The sequence below is a fragment of the Morus notabilis genome, unplaced genomic scaffold (assembly GCF_000414095.1).
Source record: "Morus notabilis unplaced genomic scaffold, ASM41409v2 Scaffold11, whole genome shotgun sequence".
NCBI classification, from domain to species: Eukaryota; Viridiplantae; Streptophyta; class Magnoliopsida; order Rosales; family Moraceae; genus Morus; species Morus notabilis.
Window position 1 is genome coordinate 169013 of NW_010360658.1, and position 13637 is coordinate 182649.

General features: G+C 38.1%; 1 protein-coding gene across 1 annotated transcript; it reads right to left on the bottom strand.

Annotated features, from left to right (window-relative positions):
- Positions 1–281: 281 nt before the first annotated feature.
- On the bottom strand, positions 282–4382 carry LOC21397741 (plant-specific TFIIB-related protein 1). The gene is made up of 3 exons (XM_010096965.2): positions 3666–4382; positions 2293–2451; positions 282–1354 (listed from the first exon to the last, which is right to left on the bottom strand). Exons 1-3 carry the CDS (start codon positions 4272–4274, stop codon positions 578–580), a joined length of 1545 nt encoding a protein of 514 aa, XP_010095267.1. The 5' UTR covers positions 4275–4382; the 3' UTR covers positions 282–577.
- Between the last annotated feature and the right edge of the window lie 9255 nt (positions 4383–13637).

Sequence of the window (13637 nt, forward strand, 5' to 3'; positions counted from 1 at the left end):
AAATTAGACCGAAAAAAAAAGATGAATAAGTGGAGTCATATGATTTTTATCTATTTGTTTTTAACATAAACAAAAAAGTCACGAGTTCGGAGCTTTAAGCGAGTTTAATTCCATTTGAAACTAATTCCTTAATAGATTGGTAAATATTTATAACTAAATTCTGATGTTTTACTCTTGTAAAACTCTAATTCATTTTATTATTTTTTTCCCTTTCTTGTTCTTATTTCTCATTCTTCCAATCCTTGATTAGTACATGGGGACTGTAATTTGGGAAAATGAGATTTTGTACCGTCCATTGGCATTACAACAACCTCTCCAGATTAGTAGTCTTTGGCACTTGAAAAACTGGAGAGCCGCATGGTGACATTGTAGGCTTTTACTACAACCTTTCCAAAGTGAACAAATGAAACTCTAGTCAAACCCAAAGATTCCAAGTAGCCTTTGGCACATAAAAAACTAGAGTTCAATACAACAACCTCTCCAAAAGGTGCAAACGAAAGTCTGGTCAGACCCAGTACCTCCGATACATCCCGACATTGTAATTACAGACTATATATATAAGAAAACCATATTCAAATCATTGTTTGGCACTTGTATTTCCATTTTGACCTGCCAAACTTTTAAGCTCAACGTAACCCGGTGCGAGCTTCGATGGCTGCCCAAAATATTGAAAATTTGAAGAAGGGCCCAATGAAGTTGGGGGTCTAAACTGTTGATTGCTTGAAGAGCTAGTCACACCCTTTGAGTCTATATCTATCTTCTGATCTACTAGTTGATGGTCCGGCTGCGCCTCGTCAATGTGCATTCCTCTACTGACATTCTGACCCTTCTCGCTAGTTGTCCTCACACCAAAAGCCCCAAATGGAAGTTGAGTTTGCCAAAGAACGCTTGAACAGTTCAATGCAGAAGTATGAGCCCCGCGAGAATTACCTTTACTCTCAGCTTCCTCTTTAACTCGGACTTGATGGCTGGGTTCCAAGACATCATTTGGTTTATTGGGTTTCATTTCAGGCTGCTTCTCCCTGCCCAAAGCAGCAGCCACTTCGGTGAAATCCCCTTTGGATCCCGAAGAGCGGCCTGATGCAATTACCGTTGTGGGAAATGCTCTTTCTGGAGGAACAGCTGGAGTGTAGTTAGATGGGAGCAGATCGTCCCAATTTTCCAACAGCTCCTTGTAGACTTTTCGGAGAGTGACTTCAGTAAGACCAGTCACCTTACAAATCTCTGCCTGTGTCTTGCGTTTGTCTTCGAGTTGGCAGGCTAAATATATAGCAGCTGCAGATATGCTAATGGGATTTCTGCGAGTGCAGAAGCACTTATTGATGACAACTTCTCCAATGTGAGTTGCCAGTTCCTAGAAGATAAAAGTGGATTCATGATCTGATAGATGCAGAATAAGTTGTTTAAGTCTTATCTCATCGCAGTTCATTAACTACCATTTAGATCACACCAATCTAACTCATCAAACGAAATAGATTCTCACAAAAAAAACTTCACAAGACTGCATCAAATGTCACTTGCATAATACATATATGTGTATATATAGATGTACATGTTATACTTAGTTGTCAGTAGAAGTTATCTAACAGTATTTAGATCACACCTATCTAACTCATCAAACAAAATAGTTTCTCACAAAAAAAAAACTTCTCAAGACTGCATCAAATGTCACTTGCATATTATACATATATATATACACACACACACACATACATTTTATAATTAGTTGTCAGTAGAAGTTATTTAACAGTTTGTGTAAGCTGTAACAGTTCAGTTGTTAGATGGTTTTGATAAATGTTTCCGTTAAAATAATTAAGTTGATAGATACATTGTCAAAGAAAGTTAATTAACGCTTTTAGCTTAAGCAGTATAAGTTGCACTTGGTTTTGATAACTCTTCTGTTGACATAGTTAAGTCTACGGTATTTGTTTTCTCAACTTGACTCAACAAATTTTAATCATTGAGTTAATAAAATCCCCTGATCGTCAAATATTTTGAAACACTGACACCTGTAACTCGCCAAGCATGTTAGAACATAGTTTAGAAATAAAATTATTCAGGTTTCTAACAGAACAATTAGATGTCATAAAACTATGTGAAAACATACAATGCATTTGTTTTCATTGGATTAGAAATTTCCCAACTTGTCAAAATCTAGCTGGACTATTAGTGTAAAATGAAGTCACCAAATTGAAGGGAACTATCCATTTTGTTTACACTATCCCATGCCACTCCATGATCAATCTAATAACTATGAAATATCACAGTTATGCAGCACAGAATAGAGATTACCTGAGCAGATTTGTTGAGCTGAAGAAGTGTGCAAAATCTAGGCATATGCACTGATATGGAGTTGCTGTTGATGGGCTGACTTAGTTGAAGAGCTTCTCCTAGTATCTTGATGTACTTCCCAATTTCCTTCTGGGGTACATTGGCTGCAATGGAAATTTCCTGCACGAAAAAAAAGCAGAATTCAAGTCAGAGAAGCCCTGACCGCGAAAAAATGGGCCACAACACGACAGATGAAAGTGACTAAATATGAAAACGTTATTTAGGCTTCCCTGACAAGAAGCAACATTTTTGCATAAAGCAGTCACTTGCTGTTGCAAGATAATCATTGGCCGGGGGAAATAGACATTATTAACAAGTGTTCAGGGTAATGTAGAGAAATCATCAGGAGAAAGGTATGAAAATAACAACGTTGACTTTGTCACCAACGAATTATCTTCATTACAGAAGTGATGCGTGCCATGTTAACCACATACTACATCTACAAACTATACACGTTTTCTTAGACATTACTCACTACTCAATAGAAGTCAGATTTACTATCTCCAAAGTTAAATAATCGTTCTGGACAATCTTTTAAGCTTCACAAAATGGTTGCCCCATTGCCCACTAACATCAAATAAAAAGGGACACACATTCCACCCAGATTTAAATTATAGTACTCAATACAAGGATGAAATTCCTCTCGCTAATATCATTTTCATAACGTTAGGATTTAAATTATCTTCATTAGAAATCTTCGAAACGTTGGGTATGCAGAACCTACTTATGGGCCTGATGCAGAGAGACAAAAATTCTAGTCCGGGAGTATTTTAGGTATTCTACATGTGTATTGGTCTGCCCTAATTCTCGTGATATATAAGGGACTTTTAAGGACAACTGTCTTCTGAAAAGAGAGACAATAAGACTAAAACAGGCATTTTGAGTGGTCTATATCTTGCATGTTTTCCTCAGATTATGGTAATATTTTGACTCAGCAAGAAGTTGTAGCTCTCAAATTGAGGTTGAACCATTACAAATTCTTTGTGTGTACTGTGTTTATTTGATTCTCATTGCTCGCGAATTGTCGTTTAACTCCTAACAAAAAACTCAATACACATACAAGATAACCATCTTCATAAAAGAGTCGTCTTCACCGATCACTAACAGATACCACAAAATATGAAAAAGAAAAACCTCACTAGTGTGCATTCTCTATAAAAGTAGGAAACTTTATTGACTCGCACTCTATCCCAATCCGATAACTCCATGAAACGGTACAAAAAAAAAAACCCCATAAATTGCAGAATTCAATTACAATAAGAACAACCAAAATTAACAATGGTTACATATAACAACGGAAATTCAGAAACAAGATTGAAAGATAAAACATTTACCTGGAGGGTTCTAGGCTCTTGAGCTTCCCTAATGGCCTGGACAAGAGCCGCAGTGGCGAGAGCCTCAACGCTGCGATTCCTCAAACAAGTAGCGGAGCAGCAATCCCTAAAGAGCTGAAAGGCGTGGTCGGAAATGTCGCAGTCCAATCCCAGAATCGAAGCCACATCGATAATCTGCATATACGCCCTAAGATTATCGACCACCACCGTCGACGACGACGATGAAGACGAGTTCGAAGAAGAAGAGGATTCTAGGGTTCGTTCGAGCTCGGCGAGGTGGCCGGAGAAGGAGAGGGAGGAGCGGAGGAAGAGGGGGGTGGGCTCGAGGGACCAGGTGGAGAAGGCGGTGATGAAGCCGGTGGGCTCGAAGGGGTCGTCGTCGTCGGCGGCGTTGTTGTTGTCGTTGGGGTGGTGGTGGGATTGGAGGGAAGGAAGGTCGGACGTGACGAGGCAGAGAGGGTTGTCTTGGGCGCGGAGGTGGAAGAGGTGGTGGGGGTGGGACTGACGCTCCTCCACTACGCGACCGCAGGAACTGCACTCCGTTATGGAACGACCGCCGCTCGTGGTGGCGCACCGTCCTTGCCCCGCCGAGCAGTACGGGCACCTCATCTCTGTCTCTCCCCGCCGCTGCGGATGGAGATTTATGTTCTATTCGGAGTAGGTCCAAATAGTTACTTTCGTAGTACTAGTCGTATGTTTGTGTCGATGAGAAATTTTGTTGAAAGAGACCGGAAGAAAATAGAAATTGGGGATTTAGATCATTTTTTTTTTCATAACAAAAAACAATTTATGTGTATCTTACGTGTTAAAAAATGGACCCCATTTTAATTTACGTGTACATTTTCATTTTTCTTCTCTCAAAACTGAACAGACTCTCATCCCGACTGACTCTTTTTTTTTCTTTTTCCTTCCATGCCCAGACCCCCTTTCCTCTCTCTCTCCTCCGGTTCTCACCGACCACCCCAACGTTGAACGACCTTCTCCAAACGCCGACCGATCCTCACGAACACCGACTGACCATCCCGAACGCCGATCGACCCTCCAAAACTCCGACCAGACCAAGAACCGACCACCAGACTAAGAACAGACCAAGAACCGACCACCAAACCAAGAACAGACTAAAAACTGACCACCAGACCAAGAACAGACCAATAACCGACCACCAGACCAAGAACAGACCAAGAACAGACCAATAACCGACCACCAAACCAAAAATCGACCAAGAACATACCAAGAACCGACCACCAGACCAAGAACATACCAAGAACCGACCACCAGACCAATGACACACCAAGAACCGACCACCAGACCAATGACACACCAAGAACCGACCACCAGACCAAGAACCGACCACCAGACCAAGAACAGACCAATAACCGACCACCAGACCAAGAACAGACTAAGAACAGACCAAGAACCAACCGACCAGACCAAGAATAAACCAAGAACCGACCACCAGACCAAGAACAGACTACCAGACCAAGAACAGACCAAGAACCGACCACCAAACCAAGAACAGACTAAGAACCGACCGACCAGACCAATAACAGACCAATAACAAACTCTAATAAAACATTAAAAACATACATTTTTACATATATTTTGATTTTTTGGGTATGAATAACCATTGTAATTTATAAAAGAGAAAAAAATTTGGTAAAAAAAGAAAAAATCAAGAACAGACCAAGAATCGACAACACTTAATCAAGAATAGATAATGATGTTTTTTTTTGGAAAGCTTCGAACTAGTCCTGAAGATTGGAGAGACATTTAATTTATAAAAGATAAAAAAATTTGATAAAAAAAGAAAAAACCAAGAACAGACTAAGAACCGACAACACTTGACCAAGAAAAGACAATGATGTTTTTTTTTTTGGAAAGCTTCGAACTAGTCTCGAAGATTTTAGAGACATTTAATTTATAAAAGAGAAAAAATTTTTGGTAAAAAGAGAAAAAAATTTTGGTAAAAAAAGAAAAAATCAAGAACAGACAAAGAACCAACAACACTTGACCAAGAATAGAGAGTGATGTTTTTTTTTTGGAAAGCTTCGAACTAGTCCCGAAGATTGGAAAGACATTTAATTTATAAAAGAGAAAAAAAATTTGGTAAAAAAAGAAAAAATCAAGAACAAACTAAGAACAGACTAAGAACTGATAACACTTGACCAAGAATAAACAGTGATATTTTTTTTTTTGGAAAGCTTCGAACTAGTCCCGAAGATTGGAAAGACATTTAATTTATAAAAGAGAAAAAAAATTTGGTAAAAAAAGAAAAAATCAAGAACAAACTAAGAACAGACTAAGAACTGATAACACTTGACCAAGAATAAACAGTGATATTTTTTTTTTTGGAAAGCTTCGAACTAGTCCCGAAGATTGGAAAGACATTTAATTTATAAAAGAGAAAAAAAATTTGGTAAAAAAAGAAAAAATCAAGAACAAACTAAGAACAGACTAAGAACTGATAACACTTGACCAAGAATAAACAGTGATATTTTTTTTTTTGGAAAGCTTCGAACTAGTCCCGAAGATTGGAAAGACATTTAATTTATAAAAGAGAAAAAAAATTTGGTAAAAAAAGAAAAAATCAAGAACAAACTAAGAACAGACTAAGAACTGATAACACTTGACCAAGAATAAACAGTGATATTTTTTTTTTTGGAAAGCTTCGAACTAGTCCCGAAGATTGGAGAGACATTTAATTTATAAAAGAGAAAAAAAAATTGGTAAAATATTAAAAAACTAAGAACAGACTAAGAGCATACCAATAACAGACCAAGAACTAACAACACTTAACTAAGAATAGACAATGATGTTTTTTTTTTTTTTGGAAAGCTTCGAACTAGTCCCGAAGATTGGAGAGACATTTAATTTATAAAAGAGAAAAAAAATTGGTAAAATATTAAAAAACCAAGAGCAGACTAAGAACAGACCAAGAACTGACCAAGAATTGACAGCACTTGACCAATAATAGACAATGATGTTGTTTTTTTTTTTTTTTTTGCAAAGTTTCGAACTAGTCCCGAAGATTGGAGAGATATTTAATTTATAAAAGAGAAAAAAAATTTGGTAAAATATTAAAAAACCAAGAACAGACTAAGAACAGACCAAGAACAGACCAAGAACCGACAACACTTGACCACGAATAGACAATGATGTTGTTTTTTTTTTTTGGAAAGCTTCGAACTAGTCCAAAAGATTGGAGAGACATTTAATTTATAAAAGAGAAAAAAAAATTTAGTAAAAAAAGAAAAAACCAAGAACAGACCAAGAACAGACCAATAACTGACAACACTTGACCAAGAATAGCCAGTGATGTGTTTTTTTTTTTTTGGAAAACTTCAAACTAGTCCCGAAGATTGGAGAGACATTTAATTTATAAAAGAGAAAAAAAATTAGTAAAATATTAAAAAATCAAGAACAAACCAAGAACTAACAACACTTGACCAAGAATAGACAATGATGTGTTTTTTTTTTTTTTGGAAAGCTTTGAACTAGTCCCGAAGATTGGAGAGATATTTAATTTATTAAAGAGAAAAAAAAATTGGTAAAAAATGAAAAAATCAAGAACAGACCAAGAACATCTTGTTCTGTTCTTGGTTTTTTCTCTTTTTACCAATATTTTTTTCTATTTTATAAATTACAATGGTTATTAATACCTACAAAATCAAAAAATATGTAAAATGTATGTTTTTAATGTTTTATTAGAGTTTGTTATTGGTCTATTCTTGGTCTGGTCGGTCGATTCTTGGTCTGTTCTTGGTCTGTTCTTGTTCTGCTGGTCAGTTCTTGGTCGGTTCTTAGTCTGTTATTGGTCTGTTCTTGATCTAGTGGTCGGTTCTTGGTCGGTTCTGGTCTGTTGTTGGTCTGTTCTTGGTCTGGTGGTCGGTTCTTGGTCTGTTCTTGGTCTGGTGGTCTGTTCTTGGTTTGTTCTTGATCTGGTGGTCGGTTCTTGGTCTGTTCTTGGTCTGGTGGTCTGTTCTTGGTCTAGTGGTCGGTTCTTAGTTTGTTCTTGGTCTGGTCGGTCGGTTCTTGGTCTGTTCTTGGTTTGGAGGTCGGTTCTTGGTTTGTTCTTGATCTGGTGGTCTGTTCTTAATCTAGTGGTCGGTTCTTGGTCTGTTCTTGGTCTGGTCGGTCGGTTATTGATGACGTGGAATAGCTGATGTGGAAGTTGGCCTATTTACTCAATTTATTTTTTTTGTGGTTTATTTACTTAAAAACACTTTTTACATAGTCTATTTATACAAAGGGTCTGTCATTGATGACTAAACATCAATTTTGAACGAAATTTTAGGTAATTTTGAGTTGTTCTTTTGCATTTTTGGGTTAGGGTGATTTGAATGATAATTTTGAGTTGAGTTTGAGTTATAATTTGAGTTAAAGTTATAATTTGAATTTATGTTTAGATGTATATATTTGAGTTATAATTTGAATTGAAAATCTTTTTGCATTTGTATTTGGATGGGTCAAAACATAAATGTGTATTTAAATATTATTTTAATAAAAACTCAATGGTGATGAAACATTTTAATAAGATATATGAGTGAGGTTTTATTCGTCTTTTCGTTGTGAATACATAGAAAAAAAATCATTTCAATCAGAATTAAAATAAAAAAGTTATGACTTTTTAAGAATAGAAAACATGGGCTTGTTCTTTTGAGTGAAAAACTCAAAGAAAGACAACTCGCGTTACAACTTTATTCGAATTCATGTTCTTTTAAGTTTAAACTCGAGTTTAAACTCGAGTTCAAACTCAAGTTTATGACTAAAACTCGAGTTCAAGTTTCTCCTTTAACTCAAGTTCAGAAACTCGAACTCAAATTAATGAACAGTATTTTTTCTATTATTAAAAATGCTATAACTTTTTTGTTTTAATTTTGATTGAGATGATTTTTTTTTTCTATACGTTGACAACGAAAAGACGAATAAAACCTGACCTATATACCCTATTAAAATTTTTCATCAGCATTGAGTTTTTATTAAAATATTATCTAAATACAAATTCAAGTTTTGACTCACTCAAACACAAACTCAAAAAGATTCTTATCTCAAACCATAACTCAAATGTAGACAACCAAACACAAACTCAAATTACAAGTTCAACTCAAGTTATAACTCAAATTCAACTCAAGAATTATACTCAAATTAAACTCCAAAAGAACAAGCCCATAATGCGCTGTTCATTTCACCGATTCGAGTTTAGAATTCGAGTTTTGCTATAGTAAAAAGCTCTCAGAAACAATCACATCTAACTTGTTTGCTATAGTAATAGGCTCTCACATAAAGTCACATCTCAACTCGAATTAAAAACTCGAATCAGCGAACTAAACGGGTCATTAATTTGAGTTCGAGTTTATGAATTCGAGTTGACATGAAAACTTTAAACTCGAGTTTAGCTCCAAACTCGAGTTCAAATTCAATTTCAAACTCGAGTTCAAACTCAAATTTTACAAAAGAACATGAACTTGAATAAAATTATAACTCGAATTTAAACTTTTTCTGAGTTTCGTTATAAAAGAACATCCCTTTAATTTTAAACTGTAAGTAATATTCATTCTCTCATTTTATCCTTTCAACTTTCATTCAAATGTCACGTAAATAGGGCCCGTTCACTTCACTAACTCAAATTTTATGATTCGAGTTAAAAAACTAGATTCGAGTTTCAAAAAAGTTGAGTGTAATTTGAAATTTGGAGTTTAGTGTTTAGGTGTTGACTATTTAACTTTTGAAACTTGAGTTTTGTGTTCACTTGCACAAATGCCAAACTCTAATTAATTTCAACATTGGCATGCATTTCTGTTATGTAAAAAACGTGAACATGGTGCATTTCCCACATTGGCATGCATTTCTGTTCTTTATAAGAATATATATATATATATATATATATATATATATATATATATAACATATATATATTTTGATGTTGTTGGCTTCCCCGATCAGGATTGTGATTTTGATTCACATCTTGCTCTGTGTTGAGTGGATCAATTTCTGCTACCGGAATGGCGTCTCTCATGTATTGGGTTAGTAGATCATCGTTGTGGTTGTACATATGTATGAAGTTGTGTAGAATAGCACAAACAAGTGGAATATCTATTTGTGTCTGTATCGGGTAGTTATTAATGCACTTAAGAATACGAAACCTGGCTTTCCAGACGCCGAATGTGCGCTCGATACAGTTTCTGAGGGAAGAATGAGTGTAATTGAATAGCTCACGCTGAGTTTGGGGCCGACCCCTCCTTGCCCGATACTCTTGAAGGTGGTAAGTGCTCCCTCGGTACGGTGCCAAGAAACAATCATTGTTTGCGTACCCAGAGTCGACGAGGTAATATTTACCTGTTGTGTGCGTTAGAATATATTACGTGAATGTATTAGTTCCACATGGAAGCACAAACGTGTAGTTTTCGAAAAGTAATGAAAGATCAAGCTTACACATACCTTCTGGTGGAGTAGGGAAATTTTTTTCCCTCGTTTCTGTTGCGGATGCAAGCACACGTGCATCATGAGCAGAGCCCTCCCATCCAGCTAACATGTATGTGAACCTCATGTCGAACGAACAGACTCCTAATACATTTTGAGAGAAGAACCCCTTCCGATTTCTCCATACCTCAGCATTTGCAGCGGGTGGAACACATGGTACGTGAGTACCATCCAGAGCGCCAACACAATTCTACGTAGTAACTAATTACCATACACAACAACGCAATTCTACATATTTATCTTAAAGAGTAATTAGTTTAGAAAAAATACCTGGAACCATGGCAGATACTTGTTTCCACGCGCGGCTACGACAGGATCGATAATGTCGAAGTTTGGTGGTGTAAGGAAGTTAAAACGGAGCTCATACAACGCCTTCAAAACAGCGTGGAAGTACTTTGAAATGGTAGCACCCGAATGCTGCCATTGATCTTGTGACTCCCTGTTGTTTGAACTTTGACATACAATGTATAGAAAAATAAAAAGTTGCTCGTGCACATTCATATTCCTAGTCGGTCTTAAAAGCCCTTTAAGCTCAAGTAACGTACTAAGACGCTTGAAACAATCACTTCCCATTCTAATCTTCGACCTAATAACGTCCTCATGTCCATCAAGTAGGTATTGAACACGCATTATACCTGTGAGTGCGGATGTATGCTTTGGTTGAGGCAGGGGTCTTTCCATGTATGTGTAGTAATACCACAAAACTACTGCTACTGCCGCAATCTCATAATCGTCATCTGAGTCGTCACTATCATCATTTTCAGGAACGTGGTTTGAGGGACCTGCATTCCACATTGCTACCTGCGAGACATGCATAATGAAAGGATAACAAACGAATATATATGAAATGGTCATTTGATCCGCAAGTAAAGGTGACTACACATAGTACATCAATAAATATTGTTCTGCGCAATGCAACTCAATAACCATAATCAATACAACACCAGCAGGGCCGTAGTAAACATAATTAGCAAAGTCTACTCAAATACTATGTTGAAATCTAAAAATGAGAAATGATGTTCAATCGTATGAATACAGACAATGGTAAAAACAATATTTTATGGAACTCAATGCTGGTCTGGACTGCCATCGCCACCAAAGTGTCCCGGTTGCGGCGGAAAGTGAGGCATGTAGTATGGTGTTTGGGGATTATACGCAGCCGGTTGTTGGGGATTGTAGTTTTGGGGATTTGTAGGAAATGGTGGGACAGGTTGTTGTCCCCCAAAGTTTGGGGGCCGTGGCATATTGTTGGTGGGTTGTTGGCCATAGAAGGGAGCCGGTTGCATATAGCTGCTGGGTTGTGACATGAAGTTGGGAAATTGTGGCGGCATAAACTGTGTCCCCGTAGAGGCATGGGGGTTTGAGAAAGGTCCATGTGATTGAGTCCTAGACATACTGATTGTTCTTGTCACGAAGAAGTTACGTTGAGTATCACTCATTCCCACGAACAGCTTCTGCATATTTGGATACCAAGCAATAGCCTCCAAAAACATTATTGCGGTTTCATCATCAAGCGCCATTTCCCTAACTATGCCCTGGCATTGGTCCTGGAGATCGACAATAGGCGCAGCTTGATTCGCACTAGAGCTTTTAGTGCGACTACTACGCTTGCTTTCAATAGAAGAGACAAGCTTGCCGATTAAATCCCTCGCTACAGGGTCACATATTACCTTATGTGAGGACTTGGCTGATTTCTTGCCAATCGCTTTGGAGGATGACGCAATGTTGAGACCTCTAGCTGCATTGTTCAAACCGGCCCGCATGGAGGCAATGAAACCATCTTCGCTGCCACCCTCATCAGATGTCGCCCTTTCTTCGTCGGAGATGTGTACTGGACCCTCATCTATGTTCGTTGGATTATCCAATCCCTTCTCAAATGCCCCACTTGCCCTCGTACCACCAAAGGCCTCATAGTACAAGTCCCAATTTTTAAGAGGCTGATTCTTTGCCGATTTTGCCCATTTCTTGTTCTGCATATGAATGAGCAAACAAAATGACCTTGGCAAAATATTGCAAGAATTGACTACCCATAGAACAATAATTGTTTAGACGTTTACCTTGGCAAAATCTTCCCAATATTCATCAGTGCATGTCACAGCACCGGTAACAGGGTCCCAGCCAAGTCCTGTGTTATTGCGTAATGTAAGCTCATGGTCAAACTTGGCTTTGAGTCGGACTTTCATCTGCTGCACTTTGGCAGGGGTGACTTGATCCTTAAAGAACTGTTGAAGATGTTGCGCCCAATCCTCCCATGTTTTAGAATCCGGTTTTCGACCGTTGGCATCACGATTGTAGGCAGCGAGTCGCATAAGCAACTCCTCTTTCTGCCTTTCAGTCCAGTGTAGAGTGGCTTCATCGTCGGGTTTCCCTCTCGGCATCTAAAAATAGGAAAGAAAGAAGCGTAACGACGCACAAGAAGAATGGCCGTACGCGTGAGTCAGATATTTGAAACAATCTAACGACTAGACACAGTTATAAATGGCTCCGAACATTTTTCGAACATCACTGCCATTAACCAACGTACTATTACCTGGTTTATACATGTAACAAGTGAGGCAATGTTATTACTGGCTCAGAAATTTTGTAGCTGAGAAATCGCAACAACACTCGGAGCATCATCCTTATAAGCAGGAGTGACGTAGCTGCCATGCTTCAGAGGCACTCGATAAATTCCAATGAAGCGATAACTAACTGTCACATTGCCTACAGGACGCCACTACGACGAGTGTTCTAATTTTTGAACCAATTTCATCATTGCCAACATTACCTGTTTGTTAAGCGGTCATGTGCGATACAACCATAGGGGAGTCAATACACTAACAGCAGAGGCAGTAGATCCACAGGGGAGGCAATAAGCTAATGTAAAAACGGCAACAGGATAGCCAATACAACAATAAGAGAGTCCATAAGCTAAGGTAAAAACAGCAACAGCAGAGCCAATACATCCACAGGGGGAGGCAATAAGCTAGGTAAAAACGGCAACAGCACAGCAAGTACAACAATGGGAGATGCCATAAGCTAAGGTAAAAACGGCAACAGCAGAGCCAGTACAACAATAGGAGATGCCATAACCTAAGGTAAAAACGGTAATGGAGAGAATATACGACAATAGGGGATGCCATAAGCTAAGGTATAAACGGCAGTGGAGATAGTATACGACAACAGGGGAGGCAGGTAATAAGCTAAGATATAAACGGCAACAGGAAAGCCAATACGATAGCAAGGGAGGCAATAATCTAAGGTAAAAACGGCCATAGGACAGCCAATACGACAACAGGGTAGGTAATAAGCTTATGTATAAATGGCAACAGGAGAGACAATACGACAACAAGGGAGGCAATAAGCTAAAGGTAAAAATGGCCACAGGACAGCCAATACGACAACAGGGTAGGCAATAATCTAAGGTAAAACGGCAATAGGATAGACAATACGACAACAGGGGAATAAACAAGCTAAGGTAAAAACGACAACAGCCAAGGCAATACGAGAACA